The sequence below is a fragment of the Carettochelys insculpta genome, chromosome 22 (genome assembly GCF_033958435.1).
Source record: "Carettochelys insculpta isolate YL-2023 chromosome 22, ASM3395843v1, whole genome shotgun sequence".
In the NCBI taxonomy this organism is placed as follows: domain Eukaryota; kingdom Metazoa; phylum Chordata; order Testudines; family Carettochelyidae; genus Carettochelys; species Carettochelys insculpta.
Window position 1 is genome coordinate 19,326,318 of NC_134158.1, and position 22,048 is coordinate 19,348,365.

General features: G+C 51.6%; 2 protein-coding genes and 1 non-coding gene across 8 annotated transcripts; 2 read left to right on the plus strand and 1 right to left on the minus strand.

Moving 5' to 3' along the window:
* Window positions 1-1,724: 1,724 nt before the first annotated feature.
* TMEM160 (transmembrane protein 160) lies at window positions 1,725-10,489 on the minus strand. Its single transcript, XM_075016585.1, has 3 exons — window positions 10,311-10,489; window positions 7,898-7,990; window positions 1,725-2,561 (listed from the first exon to the last, which is right to left on the minus strand). The coding sequence occupies exons 1-3, from the start codon at window positions 10,486-10,488 to the stop codon at window positions 2,305-2,307; spliced, it is 528 nt and encodes a 175-aa protein (XP_074872686.1). The 5' UTR covers window position 10,489; the 3' UTR covers window positions 1,725-2,304.
* Window positions 10,490-10,922: 433 nt separating this feature from the next.
* On the plus strand, window positions 10,923-22,013 carry LOC142024518 (succinate dehydrogenase assembly factor 1, mitochondrial-like). 6 transcript variants are annotated; one of them, XM_075016589.1, is made up of 5 exons: window positions 10,923-10,982; window positions 16,123-16,256; window positions 18,312-18,419; window positions 19,306-19,378; window positions 20,674-22,013. In XM_075016589.1, exons 4-5 carry the CDS (start codon window positions 19,320-19,322, stop codon window positions 20,981-20,983), a joined length of 369 nt encoding a protein of 122 aa, XP_074872690.1. In that variant the 5' UTR covers window positions 10,923-10,982; window positions 16,123-16,256; window positions 18,312-18,419; window positions 19,306-19,319; the 3' UTR covers window positions 20,984-22,013. The 6 variants fall into 6 exon arrangements, with proteins under 6 accessions (XP_074872690.1, XP_074872692.1, XP_074872689.1 ...); XM_075016591.1 differs by having other exon boundaries at window positions 18,340-18,419; XM_075016588.1 differs by lacking the exons at window positions 10,923-10,982; window positions 16,123-16,256 and adding an exon at window positions 16,981-17,049 and having other exon boundaries at window positions 18,340-18,419.
* LOC142025368 (small Cajal body-specific RNA 16) lies at window positions 18,530-18,709 on the plus strand. Its single transcript, XR_012648638.1, has one exon.
* Window positions 22,014-22,048: the final 35 nt, after the last annotated feature.

Genomic DNA, 22,048 nt, shown 5'->3' on the forward strand with positions numbered 1-22,048 from the left:
ATCTTTTGGCTGGGGGTTGATAGCACTCAGTAAAAGCTGCTATCCCAAGATTTGTGTTGGGAAAATACTTACTTTGCAATGCCTGGAAATTCTGACCCCAAAACCAACACAAGCAGCCTGGGGAGATCCCCCCCAGGATAGACACACCCAATATGCCTGAATTTGCAACGTGTGTAGAAGATACAGCGGGGATTTCAAACAAACAACATGGCAAACGGTCATTGCTCAGACCCGTGAAAATGAACTACTGGGAGAAGGGAACGTCGCACTGTTTGGGGGAGGAGAACAAATGCAGCCACAACCCAGCAAGGTTTCTCATAGGTCATGTCACATTTCCCGCCCTTTATCTGCGCTGATAGGTGACCTTATTGCCAGCAAGCCAAGGCGTCATTTCCACTTACATGTACCCATCATTGTGTAAACATGGCCTTCTCCAGGACACTGCCATAGTTTCAAACACCATGGCTACGTCTACACGTGAAGCCTACATCGAAATAGCTTATTTCGATGTAGCAACATCGAAATAGGCTATTTCGATGAGTAACGTCTACACGTCCTCCAGGGCTGGCAACGTCAATATTCAACTTCGACGTTGCGCGGCACCACATCGAAATAGGTGCTGCGAGGGAACGTCTACATGCCAAAGTAGCACACATCGAAATGAGGGTGCCAGGCACAGCTGCAGACAGGGTCACAGGGCGGACTCAACAGCAAGCCGCTCCCTTAAAGGGCCCCTCCCAGACACAGTTGCACTAAACAACACAAGATACACAGAGCTGACAACTGGCTGCAGACCCTGTGCCTGCAGCATGGATCCCCAGCTGCCGCAGCAGCAGCCAGAAGCCCTGGGCTAAGGGCTGCTGCCCACGGTGACCATAGAGCCCCGCAGGGGCTGGAGAGAGAGCGTCTCTCAACCCCTCAGCTGATGGTCGCCATGGCGGACCCCGCTATTTCGAAGTTGCGGGACGCGCAACGACTACACGGTCCCTACTTCGACGTTGAACATCGAAGTAGGGCGCTATTCCCATCCCCTCATGGGGTTAGCAGCTTCGACGTCTCGCTGCCTAACGTCGAAGTTAACTTCGAAATAGCGCCAGGCGCGTGTAGCCGTGACGGGCGCTATTTCGAAGTTAGTACCGCTACTGCGAAGTAGTGTGCACGTGTAGACGCGGCTCATAAGTCACAACGATAACTTGCCAGGAGCCCAAAGGACTGCATCTAAACTGTACTGTGTAAGCAGTTTTATAAAATAAATACATTTGCCTATCCTTAGCTCCTCCCAATGGAGACTCAAATACGTTCTACAAATCGAAATGAGGCAATTACATTCCACTTTACAGACAGGCAAGCTGAGGCAAAGGGCAATAAGTGACCTGAACAAAGCCATAGCAAGAGTAGGACTAGAACGTATTCTCCTAATTCACAGGCCTATGCTCAAATCACCAAAGTACAATGCGGTGCAGATGCCTTCCAGTTCAACAGCAACAACTTTAAAACAAAGCTACCACTGTTGATCTTTTGAGGCAATAGCATAAAACTGGCAGCACACATGAAGGCCTGACCCCATTGGCTGTATGAAAACAAAACTCACGGACATCAATGGAAATTCAACCTGCATAACAACGTAATCCAGTCCCTTCTGCAAGTAGACATGGGCAGGGTGAGAAAGCAAAGTTGCCCCCGATTGCACGTTTCATTCAGACACGGGAAGAGAGCAGTTCGGTTTTGGTGTTTTTAATACAAACATTAACTGATCTGGATGTAAAACAGGTGTGCGAGAGGCACAGTGGGTAACATCAGTGTGATATGACAACTTTACAACGCAAACCAGAGCAGCAGGCTCAAGCTCCATGGGACATTGTGGTGATTCAACGTTTCTAGGGGAAAAAAAAAAAAATCAGCTGAATCTGGCTTCAAATTTCCAGCTTCTGCATCCCTGGCAGAACAGGCGCAAGGATTGCATGTGGGAGACAGGCGCACAGGACCGCAAAGGAGAGCCAACTTTTTGCAAGCATCAGAGAGCCAGTTCAACATCAACGCAAGCTCCCACCTGGGAGGCCGTCCCACCAATCCATTTGCTATCACAGAAGAGCCTCCTGCTGCCATATTTCCTGTGGCTGATCCAATTTTTTCTACTGCTAATTCCCATCGCCAATCTGGAATATGTTAAATAAATATTAAGCAGCCAACACAGCCTCTTATTTACAATAAAGCCACCCTTTTATGCAGCCTTTTGATGCTGTCAGCAGGACAGCCCGAGGGCGCTGTATCTATTGCATTAAAACTCAGTCCACTGAGTGACTGTTACTCGTCCGATTTCCCATCATCCTTTTTTATGTCCTGGTACTCATCGCTACTGTCATCCTGTATGATCTCAACCTCCAGGCGACCAATGTAGAGGGAAATGGCAAACAGCCAGAAGAGTGCCACCGTTGTGACTGCTGCACTGTTCAGCAGGGCCGTGGAGAAAGAAAACATCATGGTGCGGCGGAGGAGGAAGAGGCTGACGAGGTAGGAGGCGCTGCCATAAGAGACACAAATCCCACCGAGGATGAAGAAACCTAGAGCAGAAACAGAGAATGAAATCTATCCAGGCATCTGGCACAAGGGTGCTTTACCAAACGCTCGATGGGAAATATCCAAGCACCTCACGGTCCTTAATGCATTTGTTCTTGTAACACCCTTGTGAAGCAGGGAAGTGCTAAGATCCCCATCTGTACAATGGGGTAAGAAACACAGGGGGAATAAGGGATGTGGCCCAGGCTGTATAGAAAGTCTGTGGCAGAACAGGGGATTGAACTCTCCCAAGTCCTAGCTTAATCCCCTAACCTCTACACTGTTCCCTCACTTTATAATAGAATCAGTGCCAGGCTAGTTATGACACACATTGTGCACGACCACTGCCAGGAGGGTTTCTCTAGCTTGTGTAGATAGGGACTGACTGCATTGTAAAATTGTTCCAGACTCCCTATGGCAGGGATGGGCAACCAGGAATAATGGGTGGGCCACAGCAGCCCCCATGTGTGCTCCCTTCCCCCCATACCTCTCACACACCAGAGTCCCGCACTTACCTGCTCCTCCCCTTCTCTCTCAGAGCTGGAATGCCATCAACAGCTGATTTGCCAAATTCCAGTTCTGGGAGGGAAGGGGAGGAGCAGGGTCAGAGCCTGATTCAAGTCGCTCTGAAAGTGCAGAAAGGGAGGCTTAGGAAGTGTGGGCCTCCAGTGCCCCGGTGCACATGGGTAGGGAGACAGCTGAGGGTCCAGGGCGCCACAGGTTGACCACCACTGCTTTAGGGGGTGGTCTTAATAAATCCCCATCCACACAAACCAAGTAAGATGTCCTAGAACACTGCAAGCAACAACTGTATGAAGCATAATTCTGCTGGTTGCCACAATGCCAGTTCTTCCCTATTATTCCTCCACTTGGAGTTAGGGTTTAAGGAAAACAACTTTGTACACATTGTTCTGAAGACTGGTTTCTTGACAGGGAGGAAGGATGGTTAAAGCATACAATTGGCCCCAGGATTCATGGGTTTTCTTCCGAACTCTGCCACAGAATCTCTGTTAATCTTTGCTGCCTAAGGCTGAGTTGCAAACAATGCAAGAAATCAAAAGCCCAAATGGCTTTCACTGCAACCAAACAGACTAGGCCCGTTTTTAAGAACAGCACAAGAGCTAAAAGTTGGCCTGAACTTCCTGTCTTAGAAGTCAAGAACCCTTCGGCTGGAGACAGCTCCACTAGAAACCCACAACTTAACTTACAAATGCAATTTCTCTCTCTTCAGTTTTGTAGAACCATTGCGCCACACTGTGGCAAGCTTTAAAATAACCACATCCACAGAATCAGAATGCTAGGACTGGATGGGACCTTGAGAGGTCATTGAGTCCAGCCCCCTGCCGTCATGGCAGGACCAAGTACTGTGTAGACAATCACTGATAGACATTTATCTAACCTCTTCTAAAATAACTCCAGAGATGGAGATTCCACAACCTCCCTTGGCAATTTATTCCACTGTTTGACCACCCTGACATTTAGGAACTTTTTCACTTATGTCCAACCTAAACCTCCCTTGCTGCAGTTTAAGTCCCTTGCTTCTTGTTCTATCCTCAGAGGCCAAGACGAACAAGTTTTCTCCCTCCTCCTTATGACACCCTTTTAGATAACTAAAAACCACTATCATGTCCCCCCTCAATCTTCTTTTTTCCAGACTAAACAAGCCCAATTCAAAGTCTGTCACATATTACTCTTGCCCTTCCTCTCCCTCCTCTGCTACGTTGACAGCGGGCAGAAGAAAGCAGCAAGATTCTTCTTCCTAGCAGATTCGTCTATTCTGGTCAGCCATTCGTGTCATCACATTGCTTCTTTCACAAGGAATTAGAAGGCACGTGGCATCAGTGAACACAAAAAGCAAGGTGAGTTCAGAGGACTGACAAATACTTTGCAGTTATATAGCACCGCAATGTCCAATACGCTCCCCATTACGTGGCAAATGGGAAAGTCTATTCTGGCAAATGCTGCTTGGGGCTGGCACAGCAGCTTGGAGGCTCGCGCAGGGGTGGCCCCTCAGGAGCCGCATGGCTGGCTCGGGGGCTGCACAGTGGCACGGCAGCTCCTCAGATGCTGTGTGGCTCGCTCGGGTGCCATGCAGCTCTTGGGGCTGGGTGGCTCAGTTCCAGCGTGGCAACTTCAGTGAGTTACCATGGTTGGGGGAGGGTGCCTGGTTGGAGGGGGCGGGACATGTGGAAATTGGTGGATTTCCTTTTGGACATCACTGGTATAGCACTTTTCAAGGATCTCAGGTGCTTTATGAAAACACGTATCACATCTTTCAGCACTCAGGAGAGGAGACTGTCTTATTCCCATTTTGAAAATGGGGAAGCAGGCCAAGAGAAGGGAAGTGACCTACCCAAGGTATCATTCAGCAAAATCAAGAACAGATCCCAGGAGGCCTGAGAGAGAGAACGCCTGTCACAGAAAGAAGGCAGGTCTGAGCTCGTATCGTGTTTGGGGATCCGCTCGGTAAGGTCACTGTGTCATTAACAAAGGGCTCGGAGTCAAATGATGATTCCTAGTTTCTGGTGTGATCCTAGTGTGTATGTTTTACACACTTACAGCAGTCCCACCCTTCCCACAGACATGGTCATCAACACTGGATCTTGTCATTCCTCTGACAAATCTTTGGCTGAGGTCCCAGCAGCCTGACAAAACAAGACAACCTTAATTTCTCCAAATGATGGGCCTCACAAAAGAAACACGACTTCTGTAAATGGGGAGATCAATGACCTCTGATGTAAATCAAATCTGGCATTTTTCCTCTTGTGAATGCCTCAGATTTCAAGATTCTAGCCCAATGAGAACAAGCAAATTAGTTTCATACAGTCGCACTATTACAGACAGCCATATTATACACTCACCCCCACTCCCCACATATTTTTATATTGTCCATGAAATCCTGTCTTAGGGAAGCTGTAACTGCTATTCTAACGCCTAAAGCCCAGCGCATTTATACACATTATAATTATGTCTTTCCAGGGCAGAAAGGTCAGTTTGCTGCCATTTTAGCATATCTCCTAACGGCTTCCTCATTTCATAAAAGCTTTCATGGGGCACAGAGCAAACAAGCATAACCTAAGAGAACAAACTCCGTAACTCCCAACAGCCACAGCCTGCATCTTCTCAAGGGCTCTCCCCAGGTGTATTACACTGGGGTATTATCACCATTTTACATACTGAGAAACTAAGTGATATAGGAGCTAAGTGAATTGCTCAAGACTGTTACAGTAAACCTAGTGTGCAAGTTCAAGCTGCGGTTAATTTGCATTAACGCGAGTTAAGCGCAACTCGAAACTGCTCCATGGCTGTCTGCCCACCTGGTTCCCCCAGTTAGGGAAACCAGAAAGGCAGACAGCTGCAGCGGGGTGGATTTCTCCTGGCTTCCCCCCAGCTGGGAGAAGCTGGGCGGGCAACTGCACCTGGCTCTCAGCATGGCAGGGAGCTGGGAACAAGGCAGCAGCCCGGTTCTCAGCTCTCCACCAACGGCAGGAGCCAGGAAACTGACCAGCGATGTGCTGGTTGGTTTACCTGCTCCCACCAGCGGAAGAGAGCCAGGACCCAGGCTGCCGCCTGGTCCCAGACAGCCCTCTACTTGCTGCATCCAGGAAACTGACCAGCACTGAGGCCCTCACAGTTTCCTAGCTCCCCCACACTGCATGGGAAATTTGACTTACTCAGGGGTTGGGAGAACACAACCTCCACATAAGTCTGGGGTCTACTGTACTCAGAGACTTATGGGCTAAGCTTTGCATGCTGGATACATACATGACTCTCAGGCCTATATGTGTTCTGTACTGGCCATTCAGAGGTCTTTTATAGACCATTTCATTTCTACAGAACAGGAGCCATCAGAGTCTATCACAGGGGTGGACAATAATTTTTGATGGCAGAGGGCCCCCTCCAAGCTCTGGTAAGTAGTCAAAGGCCACACTCTTCCATGATATTAATGGAGGACATATCCGGTCTGGGGTGGAGGTTGGGTGTAGAAGGGAAATCTGCATAGGAGACTGAGGGACAGGAAGGAGGATGGTGTCAGAGGGAGTTTGGGTGAAGAGGGTTGTGACCTGGGGCAGGTGAGTCTGGGAGAGGGATGGGTGTGGCTACAGACCAGAAATTCTGACATGCAGGAGGGATATTGGAGAGGGTGAAGGGGTTTGGGCTGTGACCTAGGCAGGAGGGGGCTGTGACCTAGGGCAAGGGATTGGGTTGCAGGAAGGGATGCAGGGTCTGGGAGGGGGTTGGGCTGTGACCTGAAGGAGGACAAAGTGTGACCTGGGACAGATGCAAGAGGGGATTGATTTTAACTTGGAGGGGTGTAGGAAGGGTGCAGAGGATTTGGGCTACGACCTGGAGAAGGTAGTTGGGGTGCAGGAGGGCGCAGAGTGCCAGATGAAGGCACTGCCCAGGAGGTGCTTACTTGAGGCAGCTCCCAGCCAGCAGCCCAGTGGGACCCTCAGGCAGGTTACCTGCTTGCTGCATCCCCGCATGCCACCCAAAACAGCTGGCTGCAGGGGTCGGGCTCGCAGTACACTGTGTGTCCTTTGGGAGGGGGAGAAAGGGGGCCCTCTGCACACTGCCCAGGCAGCTCCCATAGGCCAGTTTTCAGCTAATGGTAGCTGCAAGATTGTGCTGGGGGCATGGGCAACACATGAAGCCCCTCCTCCTCCCAGGGTACATGGCATGCAGAGAGCACATTTGATTGGCTGTCAGTTTTGAGGATTCTACTTGATTTCCTGATTCAGTTTTATGAGAATCAATCCCATTTCAGGAACATCCAGTCTTCCTGGTACAACCAAACCCCTATGTTACTTTAAATTACGATAAGAGTAAGTTGTATCCCAAATGTGGTGGTCCTAGCTCTTGCTATTTAGGAGAAGTTCTTAATTAAACAAAACTCTATAAAATATATAATACACAAATAATCCTATCAGCCCTTACAATCTATTGGTTAAAGATCAATATAACACTTTTGTAGGAGCTTTATAACAAATTAGGAACAGATTAGTGTTAGAAGGGACCACTGGTCATCTCATCTAATCACCTGATAGCATAGGTCATAAACCTTCCTCAATCTTATAGGTACATAAAGCAGCTGCTATAACCACGCAGTTGTGTTTTATGAAATGTGTTAACTTTGTACACAGTAGACTGGATCATTTCACCTACCACTGAGTTCTGGCCACCTCTGGGATTCGCAATTGTATAACAGGGCATAAGCAAACTGACCTAAGTTACGAAAAGCAACATTTCCGTGATGGATTGACTAACCTCATAACAATAGTACTTTTGAGCTAGACATTGCACCAGTTAAATCTTCCCTTTTATAGTGTGAGTTACTTACCATAAGCTGCCTCTCGTCCCATGTCACTCTGAACATAAGAAATTACTCCAATGCCAGTTGCCAGCAAGCCATTGCGAAACCAGGACAGGAAACCTGAGTAGAGAACAGGAGAAAGCTAGAGTTTCCTCTTCTTCAGCCATTTGTTATTTCATTTATCCTGCTACCTGTTGTGGTAGAGAGGACACGAGGAACCGTTATATTGGGAAAGCAAATTCTTTGAAAGATTAACTGTCACAGCCTTGGATGTTTGTCTACAGCATGTTTACCCCTTCCATAATTACAACATGGGAACACAAACAACTGCCAGACTCCACAGCGTCCAACCTCCACATGGTCCTGCAGTTTTTCAGACCTCTGCCACCTGCATATGAATTCCAGAGAGATGCTTTTGAATGACAGTCCGTCTGACCTATGTGAAATAGGCAACCGTATTTTCTGCTCATCTTTAACAAAGGTTAAAACATGGGCCTCTGGTGCTGGTTTCATTCCATTACAATCCATCTTCCCTGTTCTGTTTATCAGCCTATCAAGTTAACAGGTAGTTGCATTATCTTGGGTTGTACTGTTTAAGCAGGGCATAGTACAGAGAGGTGGGAAGTATCCAAGCCCACATGCTGAAACATGCACCAACGATTCAGTGAGGAGATGTCTCTTCCCTTTGAGTCAGTGCTTATCAAAACGCCTGAGCATGATGCAAAGGCAAAGCATACAGCACAGTAACAGTGATGGAACGACAAGTGCCCTCATTCTTGTCTCATTACTGACTTAGATGGCCCAACATGTTGCAAGGGGAGGTGGGGCTTTTTTTAGATAAAATAGAGCCAGCATCATGGCTAGCAGTAGTAGTTAAAACCACATCTCATGAGTGTCAGGAGGAGCAGCCCAACTGGGACAATTACATTATGCTCTTTGATTATGCTGTAGTGGGTAAGGGATTCTTTCTGACCTCCTGTCCCAAGCTGCTATGTGGCGTCACTGCATGGCTGTTAAAGAGCACCCTATTCCCCAAAGGGGATGCATTTTAGCAGGGAGGTGAAGTGACACCAACATCCGCAGCTGCACCACCTCATCCCACATGCTTTGTCGATGTACCACATTATGCCCTCCCAGCCTTAATGACAACCTCATCACTGCACTATCCCCAAACCATCTCCCCACACCAACCGTTACAGGCTTCTCCCACCCATGCTGCTGCCAAGAGTTCCTGACACTGTTCTATTTTTTCTCCCCATCTGTGGGCAGACAAAGTTTTGTTACATCCACCAACATGTGTGGATGTGCACCACCAGGAGAAACACATGCTGCCCACTGTGGGTGCTGTGCTAATCAGCTGGGCGGGACCTGAATCTCTTCCGAGCAGCTGCCCAAGTGCACAGCTTACAGGGAACCCTGGTTCCCGACCCTATCCCTGTCATCAGGCCACTGCAACTCCGCACGGCTCCATCCCCACTACTCCACACGTTGCACTATCCCCCATGCCAGCCTCCACTGCACCCTCTGCCATCAACCAAGCCCTTAAGCTGCACGGTGCCCTGCCTTCCCCACCCCATTCACATACCCCTTCACCTCTCAAGGGGCAGTAGCCCAGACTTCACAGTGCCTCAGACTACATCACACCATGGACTGACTATCTACCAACCCATGCCAGCCCCTCCACTGTGGTACTCTTCATTGATCCACTTGTGCCAATGTCACCACATTGTGCTGCCCCAAGGCCCCTTAGGCCCAGTCCCCATTACCCACATGGTCTCCCATCCTGGCCCCACTCCTCTGATGACCCCCAACACCCCCCTAAAGCCTCCCAGCCTCCCCCACGCTTCCAAAACACCACTGGCCTTCCTAATGCACAGCCCACCACGTGAGGCCTCCTCCTGCAACGAGAGCCCCCTCCCCACCAGACCTCCCCCACAGACTCTACCACACCATGGCTCCTTTTCCCTTCCCCACAGCCCCCAACAATGCCCCCTTCCCCAAAGCTCCCCCCACAACCCCCACACCATGGTCCCTTTCTCCATCCCCAAAGCCACCCCATGTGTCACAGGTCCCTTCCCCCACCCCAACCCTCCACAGCCCTTTCCCCACCAGCAACCCCCACCACAGCCCCCTTACCCCCGCCCCTCTGCCCACAGACCACCAGCACCACAGCCCCCTTTGCCCTCCCCACAGCCCCCACACCATAGTCTCTCTCTCTCCCCCTCCCCAAGCCCCCTTCCCCCTCCCCACAGCCCCCCCACGGTCGCCTTCATCCATCCCCCTCCCCACAGCCCCCCCAATATGGTTCCTTCCTCCCCCTCCCCACAACTCCTCCCACGGCCGCCTTCCACCCTCCCCCTCCCCTACAGCCCCTTCCCCCAAGCAACCCCCACCTCAGCCGCCCCCCCCCGCAACACAGGACCCTTCTCCCCGCGCTGACCCGTCTCATGCGCCTTCCTGAGCAGCCAAGCGTCCGCCTTATCCAGCTCCGACACCGGGGGGGCCGGCGGCGGGGAGGAGTGCGGGGGCCGGCCCGAGAGGCTCCGGGGTCCCCGGCGGGGCCCGCGCCCGGCCACCCCTCGCAGGAAGCGCCCCACGGCTCGCACCCACCAGCCCATGGCGGACTCTGCCTGGAGCCCCGCCCAGCCCCTACGCCAGACGGGACGAGAAAGGAGTCCCAACGGCCATAGGCTATCCGGCCTGTCACTCATAGACACACCGCCCCCAGCAGGGAAGATGCTAAGGAGAGGCCATCGGACCTGTCACTCACAGTAGCCTCGCCCCCTTCCGAAGGAGAAACACCCTTTTGATAGGCTATCCATGCCGTCAGTCGCGGGAATGGCGGCCCGCCCTCAGGCGGGAGGGAGGGGTCATTACCGCCGGCGCCCGTGGGGGAGAATTGCATTCTGGGATTCGTAGTCCTTGGGCAGTGGGGCGAGCAGAGGCAGGTAGGGCGAACGTCGCGGGAAGGGGGTGGGGAAGCTGTCAAATGAAACATTCGGCCTTGCACGTTGCTTGGCAACGGGAGGGAGGAGCGTAAAGGAGGAAGAGGGTGCCCCAGAGGGTGTGCGCCAGTTGGAGGGGACGGTGGGCGAAGGGCAGCCGCTGTCAGGTGAGATGATGAGCCCTGAGGGCGCTGTGGCGTTGGAGCTGATGGGAGGGTGGGGATGGGCAGGTGCTGGATGGCTGTAGGTACTCCAGAGGCTCCTTGGTAGTTAGAAGAGACCGTTGGGCTTCCTGTTGAGTGCAAGGTTGGGTCCTGAAAGTGCGATGGCAGTTGGAACGTTGGTGGGGGCGTGAAGGAGCTCTGGTGGAATGTTGGGCGCTGAAGGTTCTGTGGCAGTTGGAACGTTGCTGGGGGCGTGAAGGAGCCCTGGTGGAATGTTGGGCGCTGAAGGTTCCATGACAGTTAGGAGTGACATTTGGACAGCTGAGGGTGGGGGGGGGGGTGTCAGCACCTGCCTGCCTGTTTCAACCCTTCCAGCCTCAATCATATCACTGAGATCAGCACAGATCACACCTTCCCTCTCCAGTATCTGTTAGTCTCTAAGGTGGCACAGGACTTCTCATTGTTTTTTCTCCAGTAGCGTTTCTTTGTCTGGTAGCATGCATCTTTCCCCTGGGAGACAGGAGCTGGACAGTGTCTGCCCCCGATAACCTCTATCTCCGAAAGGCACCTGTCAGCATGGTCTCCCAGAGGCTGAGCCATGCTGTTTTGTTCTTTTCTTGCATATCTCATGCTAACACACTGACCCACAGAGAGACTTCTGAGTTTGCCTCTGCTTCCGGGCTTATAGACCTGGTGCCAGGATTGTAAAGCTACTGAGGTGCCCAACAGGTTTTACAAAAGCATCTGTCTCAAAGATCTTTGAAAGTCAACAGCAGTTTAGTGTCTTAAGGAGGCCCCTCTGTAAATTCCACTTGTCCCATGTCTGTAACATTTAGACTATGTCTAGACTAGAGGGATTTGTTGGTAAAACCACTGTTTTGTCGACCAAACCCACAGAGCATTCAGATTCCCAAGGGCACTTGAATGCAACACATTTGTCAAACGCTGTACCCTGCTTGACATGAGGAAGACCGCCATTGTTAACAGAGATCTGTTGACAAAACACTGGTCTGGATGTTCTGTGGGGCCTTCTGTCAACAATAAAGGCTCTGGGACATCAGGCAACCCTGTCTGCTGGGCTTCTGGGGGGTCATTATGCCTATAGAGTGGCCGGGCGTCCAGCTACTCTCTGTCAACAGAGCAGATTGCTCTTATGATCCGCTCTGCGGTCTGGATACAACTTGTTGACAGAAGTTTTCCACAAGATACCTTCTGACAAACTTCTGATGACAAATCCCTCTAGTGTAGACATCGCCTAAGTGTCCAAATATCTTCCAAGTGCTTCAGAATGGATTCTTTGAGGATCTCCACTATGATTTTTCCCAGGAAGCTGAAGTAAGGTTGACTAGTCTATAGTTCCCTGTGTTGTCCTTCTTTCCTTTTTTCAAAGATGGGTACTAGATTTGCTTTTTTCCAATCTCCCACTTTCCACGAGTTTTCAAAGACTCTGCAATGACATTTGCTTATTCTCTTAGTACTCCTGGATGAATTAAATCTAGATTCATGGCTTTGTGTATTTCTAGCTTTCCTAAACGGATCTTAACCTGTTCTTTCCCGTGCTGAGGGCTGCCCGCCTCATTCCCATAGTGCACTGCCTAGTGGGGTGGTCTGGGAGCTGATCCTGTCTGTTAAGACAGAAGCAGAAAAATCAGAGTACTTCAGTTTTTCCCTTATCATCTGTCACTAGGTTACCTCACTCCTCCAGTAAGGGTCTACGTCTACACTAGCCCCAAACTTTGAAATGGCCACACAAATGGCCATTTCGAAGTTTACTAATGAAGCGCTGAAATGCGTATTCAGTGCTTCATTAGTATGCGGGCGGCTGTGGTGCTTCGAAATTGATGCGGCTCACGGCCGCGCGGCTCCTTTTCGAAAGGACCCCGCTTACTTCGAAGTCCCCTTATTCCCATCTGCTCATGGGAATAAGGGGACTTCAAAGTAGGCAGGGTCCTTTCGAAAAGGAGTCCCGTTGGGACGAGCCACGCAGCCGCGAGCCGTGTCAATTTCAAAGCACCACGGCCGCCCTCATGCTAATGAAGCGCTGAATATGCATTTCAGCGCTTCATTAGTAAACTTCGAAATGGCCATTTGCTTGGCCCTTTCGAAGTTTGGGGCTAGTGTAGACACGGCCAGGGCCCCACACCTTTCCTAATCACCCTCTTATTGTTAACACGCCTGTAGAAACCTTTGTTGCCTTTCACATTCCTTGCTAGCTGAAGTGCCATTTGTGCTTTCATCTTCCTGATTACACCCCTGCGTTCTTGAGCAATATATTTATTCTCCTGCTTAGTCATCCATCCAAGTTTCCACTTCTTGTATTCATCGTTTTTGAGTTTAAGCTCACCAAGGATTTCCCTGCTAAGCCAAGCTGGTTGCCTACCATCTTTGTTTTTCTTACTGCGCATCGGGATGGTTTGCTCAGGCAACATGCCGCAAGCTCTCAGATTTGCAGTGGGTCAGGTTGATAGACGGCAGTCTTTGGTTTCTCTTTTTCTTTCTTGGAGTGGTCCCTGATCTGGAAGGACACATGGAAGAAGACAGCAAAGCCATCAGAGAGGCAGTTGGCAGGAGGTCATTTTTCCCATCCAAACTGGTACCCTGAGCATGTGTTGTTTCAACATGTTGAGGACCTCCACGCTTTGATCTGTGCTTAGCTCTAGAGAGATTCCCACCTGCTTCTCCTGGCCTTCCTCTGGTGGGTTTTTAAAGGCAGTCTTAAGTGGGACCAGCTGGCCCCATTTGAGTAAAGGCAGGCTCCTCCCCAGCTGCCCCCACTCTGATTGCCAGCTCAAAATAGCCCGGCTTTTTCCCTCTTGTTTCCCTTTCTCCCCTGGCCTCACTCTGTCACAGTGAACATTTGGCTATGTGAAATCATGCCAGACCACAGCTGTTGCCGGCCCAAAGAGGGCCAGACTAGAGAGATTCAACCTGTATCACTCTCAACTTTAAGTCTCGGAGAGGCCTCCATGTTAGTTTGTCACTGCTCCAGGGCTGTGAAAGCTGCAGTGACAGAGCTCTGCCCTGACAGCCACCCTGGCAGTTCACAGGCTCCTTATCCCCTGTGACAGGCCCCTGCCTCTGCGACTTTGGGTCAGATACCCCCATTCCCCACAGCTGCGTGTGGGGAGTTCTAGTGACCTCACTGGGGCTGGTCAGCAGCTGGTGCTTTGAGTCAGTGTAACAGAGGGCCAGAGCTGTAGGTGAGGTATCTGAGGACCCAGGCTGGTTTGGAGATTTTACTGGTACATTTACAGTCCCTTCCGGGTGAGACTGACTAATCCTGCTATCAGCTGAACATAGAGGGAAACTGCAGAACCAGCAATCTGCCATTTGTCCAATTACAGCCAGCAAGAGTTCTTCTGTGTTTTCAAGCAGGCACACAGCTCAGAGAAGGAAACTTCACTTAAAAACTACTTACTTACAAAAACATGCACAAATATCACAGAGACCACTTCTGAAAATGTGGTTATTATCAAATAAATGAATTGGAATGAAAATATTGTGCTTACATTTCCGCGTGAGTCACATGAAGCAGTAGAAACAAGCCACTGTCCGATGAACTTTTAGATTGTACTGACTTGAGTAGAGTTTTTTTCCGCAGCCTGTTGTGAAAAACTAATATCAAGAGGAGGGGCTGCTCTCTCCAGGGCTGTGAATGATTTTGTGCCTGGGATCTTCCTTTGTACAAATTGAATAAATAATCGTTGAATTGAAGGTTTGAAGACTCTTGATTCCACCAAACACCTGACTCATTTGGTTGCTGTTGGGTACCACAAAATCCAAACAGTCTGAAATACATGGCATAAAATTCAAAAAGGATACAAGTAAGAAGGAGCAATCAGTTGCACACATAAAAATAGGAAATTAATGTCTGGGAAGCGTCCAACAAGCCACTTCAATTTGAAAGGCCTGGTAAAATAGGTGCTAGTGACTTCTGCTAAACTCTTCCCCACTCTTGCATCTGACCAAGTGGGTCTTTGCCCACAAACATGTATGCTCCAAAATGTTGGTTAGTCTATATGGTGCCCCAGGACGTCTTGTTTTTGCAGATACAGACTAACATGGTGACCCCTCTGATACTTATGCTAAACTGTTTGCTTGTATTTATCTGTGACACTGAGTTCCTTTCCCTTGCCTGAGGAGGAGCTCCATTATAAGGACCTGGGGTATAAGTGGGCATGGCTTAGTAGTCACAGCTGGGCTGAGGTCTGCCCACCGATGACAGGAGTCACAGGTCAGGTCCTGTAACCAAGAGTCAGGATCAGACTCAGGTTGGGGGTAGAGATCAAAGGTAGAACAAGACTAGAATCAGACAGCAAAAGTCACTCAGGCTGGAGTCAGTGACCAAGCCTGACAATGCAGCCCACATCTCTGTGATTGCCCAGACAACTTCAGGGACAACACCAGGAGTTAAATAGGAGAACATGGCCAATCAGAGGGCTCTAGGTTACTGTCATTCTGGGTGTCCTGCATGGTACTTCCTGCGGCACCTATTCTCCACAGTGATTCCTGCTGGTAGCACGTTGCTCTGCAGATGTGGGAGCCAGGCCTTGGATCCTTACGTCTGTGTAGCTCAAAAGCTCGTGTCTCTTACCGGCTGGCTAAAAAATATTAACTCTCCCACTTATTTGCCTAGCAAGGATTAATGCAGAAAAGGTTCTGGAGGTTACAGTGGATCACAAACTAAATACAAGGCAGAGTAAATTCTTTTCATATCCAGCAGCCCCCAGACCAGGAGGTTGCCAGATATTCTGGATAATAGAGAGATATACCTAGCAATGCATAACACTAAAGAAAAACAAGAATAGATATGAAGAAACAAAGAAAGATATGTGCAGGGTAAACTTAGACTGTATTTCTTGTACTTAATTGTATTAATTTTCAGTACACAGTACTTATGGAAAATGTATCTAAAATTTCATCATCATCCACAAGAAGCATGGACTCAGCACCCGTTAGTGTCAGATGCCTCCTTCACTATTTCCTTCCATCTTTCCCTGTCTAGCGCAGAGTGGCTGAGTTTCTGTACCTAAAAGTTACTTATGGTTAAAATGCTGGTTATTTGAGAGTTCCGCATGACAGAATGTGGTTAAGACAGAGTTTACTGTCATACTGTGCCCCCCAAAAACCATCATCATTCTAGGATGCATTAGGAGGAGTATTGGAGACAAGATGGAGAAGCAGAGCCCGTCCAGCCAGGAGGGCATGACAGAGCACTGCATGGTGAGGTCTGGAGAGGATGCATGGAGGCAAACCTCTGCCCACACCCTAACCAAGGTATTCTTCCCCCTCCTGTCCATTAAAACCAAAGCCATCTGCTTTTTCTAACGTCACTACTGCAGCTTCGGCTTCTGCTTGGGGGGCGGGGGGGTTGGTTTTGTTTTGTTGCTTTTAACTGCTGCTTTTGCTACTTGTGATTCTGCTGCTTCCACATCTGGTTATGTTTCTTCTTCTGTTACTTCTGTTTTTTCTGCACCTTCTGTTTCTCTTGCTGCCAAGTCTGGGGGACTCCAGGCAGGCAGTTTGGGTGTGTGGGGCTTTCACACACACTGGACTATTTTGGAATATTGTTTTTCACTGTTGCTATTATAGCAAGATTCCAGAAGGTAACTTCTATAAAACTTTTATGGTTATATTACAAGTGGAGGGACCAGGGTCGGTGGCAAGCCAGGGTGGGGGGGGCAGGGCCTGCTGTGAGGGGAGGGTGGGCCACGTTTACAAAAAAAAACACCCCCTATAAAAGTTCCTGCTTAGGGGCCTGTGTAATTAACTGCACTAACCCTATGCACAAACATAACGAGGTGCCCGCCGATGCCCTAACAGACCAGCCTTTCCCGGGCTAATCACCCGCTACTGAAACTGTTCCGAGCCTACCCCCAACATCTACCCACAACCCCTCCCCTCACCACGTGGAGTCATACACGTGGTCCTCTAATGGCGGAGCTTTCCCGTTCTGTGCCCGCCCTTCGGGTCCCTGCGGCCAATGGGAAGTCAGGGCTAAGGTTGCTGGTGTCTGCGTTCTGAGCCGGCTGGAGCAGCTGCCGCCGCGGGCCTGGGGGACTCCGGGCAGGTAGGGGGGTCCGGACCGGGATCTGACCCAGCCGTGCAGGGGGGCCGGGCGTCAGGCCGGACCGGGCCGGGCTCTGAGCCAGCCTTGCAGGGGGCGGGGGCCGGACACGTGTATGGTTCTCAGGACACGAGTTCACCTGGCCTAGGAGTCACTGCTGGTGCCAGGCCCTGCTTCAGTGCGACCCTACAATAACAAACCCCAGGGGACGGAGTCGTGGCTTGTTTCGAGCCAGTGCAGAAATCTGTCGTTTCCTGGGCCAGTCTTGAGTCTCAGGGTTGCTCCTGGATTGTGAGCATGCTGCCCCCGGCCCCCCAGTCCCCTGAGCATCTCTCCTGCCCCCCCACACCCCGGAAAAGCCTTGATCCCCTGAAAGGATCCAACAGGAAAGGGGGCAAGGAGCAGTGCAGGGGACTGGTGGGAAAGCAGGTGGGAGTGCCATGTGGCGTCAGCCTCAGGGATGGGAACTGGGGACAGCCAGTGCTTAGTCCAGGATCTTACTGACCCCAGATAACGCCGTCTCTACTGTTACAGTAACCTCTCAAGCTTACAGACCCTGATTTAACAGACTTTGGGATGTCCACCAGCCCCTCTATTGTTCCCCAAGTATGCTTAATTGGGGCCAATAAAATCCTAAATCCCCCCCACCTACAAGAAAAGTAAGGCGGCTTACGCATGCCACTGAAGCTGTCACTGCTGAACCCACCACCGCAGGCTGGACCACCTCCACTGATGCTTCCATGTGCTCCTCCCACCAGGGATGGGGCACGTGTGGGGCAGATGGCATTTGTGTACCCACCCCACCCTTGCTAGCAAGCACACTTGGCTGCTCCTCCGGGGGTGTGGTGGGCCCCTGGCGGCTCCTCCAACAGCATTGGCTTGGGCGAGTCGCTGGCGTTTGGGGGAGGGAACCTGGCAGGGGGTGTGAGCAGGGAACCCTCGTATCTAACGGACTTTTGAGTTCAACGGACGCCCCTCCCCCCATTAGCCTGTTAAATTGAGGGTTTATTGTAGCCTGTGCTGGGGCTTAGTTCTCTATCACTGACGTAGTCAGTGAATAGTGTCAGCAGATGCCGTGTTGTGTGTGGCCAAATACCTGCAGGATGGGGTGGGGGGATTATAGCACAAAGTTGGGTGGAGAAGAAATGAAGGTGACTTGTTTCAGGCATTAGAGGTTTATCGCCTCTCTGCTGGGATTGTCTCTCTCTCTCTGGCTCTCCTGGTTTTGTTCTCTGGTCATTATGTGTCTCAGAATTTTTTAACAGGGCTCATCTCTCCATTGCCCAAATAAAGGAGCCATCTCCACCTCTGTCCTGACTTGTGCTGGGGCTAACGTGCATCAAATCCATTTCTGGTGCTGAAACTCCTTGGAGGTAACCCTTCAACTGCTAAATTCAAGTTTGACTTGGGGTTGGCTGCTCCTTCCATGGCAGGGGACAGTTCTACAGAGTCACAGGGGTTTGGCTGGCTGGGGAGGGAGCACAGGGGCTGGGAAAAGGCTGCTGTGTGGCTGGGCCCTTATGGACACAGCCTTGTACCAGCCAGCCTGATCTCTTGCCCTAGAATAATCCCACGCAGCTCCATGCTTGAGTTTGCCTGTGCAGTAGCAGGTGTGAGCATTCTTGCAGCATTTTGATGGTCATGTATGATACTGCATACAAAATCTTTCATATGCATATGTCAAGGGAAAACATACAGCTTTCCTGAAGGGTGGACAAAATACAGTCTGCAGGCCGGATGCAGCTCGCAGCCCAATGGGAGCCCCAGGTGGGCTTCTCACCTACTCCCCTTGCACTCCTCAGGGTGGACAGACTGTGGGGTCCGTGTTCTTTGAGCGCTGCTGCAGGTGTGGGGAAAGGCTTTGTGAACTGCCCCTGCCTCCTAGCACGATCTCGCCAGCTACTGGGAGCTGCCTGTTTGCAGGATGTAGATAAATGGTTCCCAGCCAGAGTCTGCCTCTGGCACACACTCCAGTCCCTCCCATCCAACCATCAGTCCCACCTGTCCCTCCCAGCACCCATCTGCTCTACCCTCTGGTCCCCACTAGCTAGTCGCTGGGATGCTGCCAGGACTGAGTACAGACCCCTCTCCTGGCACAGGGGGTCACTGCCTGCCTGGGGTTGGGTGGCTGGGCCCCTGGCTCTTGTGCCAGGTGTGTGTTGCGGGGTGGGTGCCCCCAGATGGTGTGTTTCAGGCAGGGCATTCGCCATAAATGTTTTCTTCTAAAAAAAAAAAGATAAATAAAAATGTGCTTTCCAGCTCGGGCTGTGCGGATGGTTTCCTGTCCCTTGCCGACCACTGCTGGAACTGGCCCTGTGCACGTAAAAGTCGGGTAAGTCCTGGTGGGGGATTTTAGTGACGAGTGTTTTGTGGTGAGTAACTCGGAGCTCTTGGCTGGGTCCCATCTGTTACAGAGTTATTTCCACTTGTGTCCTTGCCAGATCCCCTCCTTGATCCTCTGACCCCTCAGCCTCCAGTTTCAGCTGAACACAAGGTTGCTATTTTTTTTTTTCCTTACTCCCTGTTCTAATCCCTGGGGCAGTGCTGCTGGGCAGAGCACAGGCTGTGCGCTCCACCCTAGAGGTGGCTGCATTTCAGTGAGACTATTTCCTTTTTTAAAGTGCTTTGAGCTGCTTCAGGTCGTTTGATGGCAAGAGCATGGCTGGAGTATCTGCTTCCCTGCTTCTAAGACAGAAAACACACACACACCCTGCACCCGCCACTCTATGTTATATCCCAGCTTCCTAGTCCTGCCTCTGTTTCTAGCAACTAGCTCCCTCATCCTCCAGCCCTTCCGCTCCAGCCTTGCAGCCTCACCCCTTTTTGAGTCCCCCGGCTCCCTGGGGAGCCCCCCGTGGCCGGCTCTGAGCAACAGCAATGCCAGGGTCTCCATGCTTCGAAATCAGTCTCCCAGCGTGGGCGCAGGAGGGAGGTGGAGAGATGAGGGATGAAGGGGGCACAGTGCAAGGCTGGGGCACAGATGGGAGGGGCGAGGGTTGGGGTGAAGGCAGCACAGTGTAGGGATTAGGGGCGCAGTGTAGGAGTGAGGGTGCAGGACTGGGGTGAAGGGGGCACAGGCTGGGTGTACAGGGGTGGGGAGGTACAACAGGGAACTCAGTGTGAAGCCCCAAAATGCAATTTTACTGAGCTGCCATTTTCCCAAGGGCCGGCCCCAGGGTCTCAGCAGCATTCCCTAGAAGCTCACTGCTGGGGCCGCTGCCCAGGAGAGAGTCACATGCTGCCCCCCTGCTTAGCAGAGCTCCCACAGCCGGCAGCCTGTGATTTGACTGGTGGTGCACGTCTGCGTTTGCCTCGGTGCATGGAACAAAATATATTCTGCCCCGGCTGGAAAAGGAAAAATAGAACATGGGGCCTCAGGGGGGCAGAGAGGGGGAGGGGAGGGAAGGGGGGCCAAGTGGGGCACAGCCCAGGAGAGGGCTCTGCAGAAGATTCATCTGGCCTTGTCTAGAGCCGTCTCACTGCAGCACTGCTGGGTCATTAGCGAAGTGGATGTACACCCCGGCCGGCTAGGGTGAAAAGTGCCCTGAAGGGGTCACACAAGGGCCTGTGGGACGGAGATGGAACTGAACAGGCTGATCTAATATCTCCGCCCATGTTCACTTGCAGCCCTGGTCCTCCTGTCCCGGCTCCCCCACATGCCCGGAGCGGCTCTCCCAGCTCCACCATGGCTCGGCATAGCCAGCTCCAGAGGCACGTCTTGAGCTTGTACCGACAGTTCCTGCGAGCCGGCAAGGGGAAGCCGGGCTTCTTGCCTCGGATCCAGGCCGAGTTCCGGAAGAACGCCGGCATCCCCCGCACGAACGTTCTGTACATCGAGTATCTCCTCCGCCGCGGCCAGAGGCAGCTGCAGCAGCTCAGAGACACGAACACTAAACAAATGGGCACCTTTGGCAAACCCAAAGTGGAAGGGTGGTGACCCCTGCTGGCTGGCGCAGGCGTCTTTCTCTCACGGGGCCCGGTCGCGTGTGAATTGGGAGATGAGATTTTCACGTCCTCGTGCGCCCCTCTCCCTTTGCACGGGAGTCCGATGACAGGGAAGGAAAACCACCCGGTCGAGGCGGTTGTCTTTCCTGGATGGGCGTTTGCTGGGATAAATGAAGCCGGGTTCAGGTGTGTTTACACGAGGGAGCCACAAGAGGGCGAATTTAAGAAGCTGGTCTCTGCAATTCCAGGCTTTGTCATAATTCAAGTTTGTTGGGAAGCCACTGCAGGACACAGCTCTGAAATCGGAGCTGCCAGACCTCCACCCTATGCCCATGATGCTGTGCAGAGAGTGGACATCCCGATGGACCCGATCCTGCCAGGCCATCAAAACACATTCATCTGTTTTATTGGGAGTGGTGAGCATTGTGTTCCCAGCTGGTGCATTTTTTTTCCCCGATAGTTGTTAATAAATAAGAGATGAAGAAGGATACGACTGTGGAAGGCTCTTTCACTGGTAAAAGACCCTACACAGCCACAGGATGTACGCTTACTCCTGAACCTAGGAACTGGGGAGGCTGGCTGCCCCCAAACCGCATGCATGGTGGAGAATTTGCTGTGGGTAACGAATTTTGCAGATGAGGCAACTCGGACCCAGGAAGGAGGAGCAGCTTGTTGGAAAAACCCACAAGCCGGGGCAGCGCTAGGAATGGATCCCTGCAGTCCAGACTCCCAGCCTCTGGCTGTACAACCCAGACAAAACTACTTTGACGCCTGCTGTCTGAAGGCCCAGAGTCAGGGCCACCGATGGAGGGGGCAAAGGGGGCGGTTGTACCCAGGCTGGTGATTTAATAGGGCCTGGGATGCAGTACGCTGCCGTTGGAGCCCTGTGTGGTGTGGTCTGGGCAGTGCTGAGGGCTGGTTGTTCCGAGCCCCGCCCCTTCTGCTGTGGGCCCTGCCCCTTTCACCCAAGGCCCCGCCCCTTCTGAGGGCTCCAAAGCCAAGTCCCCCCGACATTGTCCAGGGCCCCCAAAGTCTGTCACCAGCCCTGCCCCCAGTG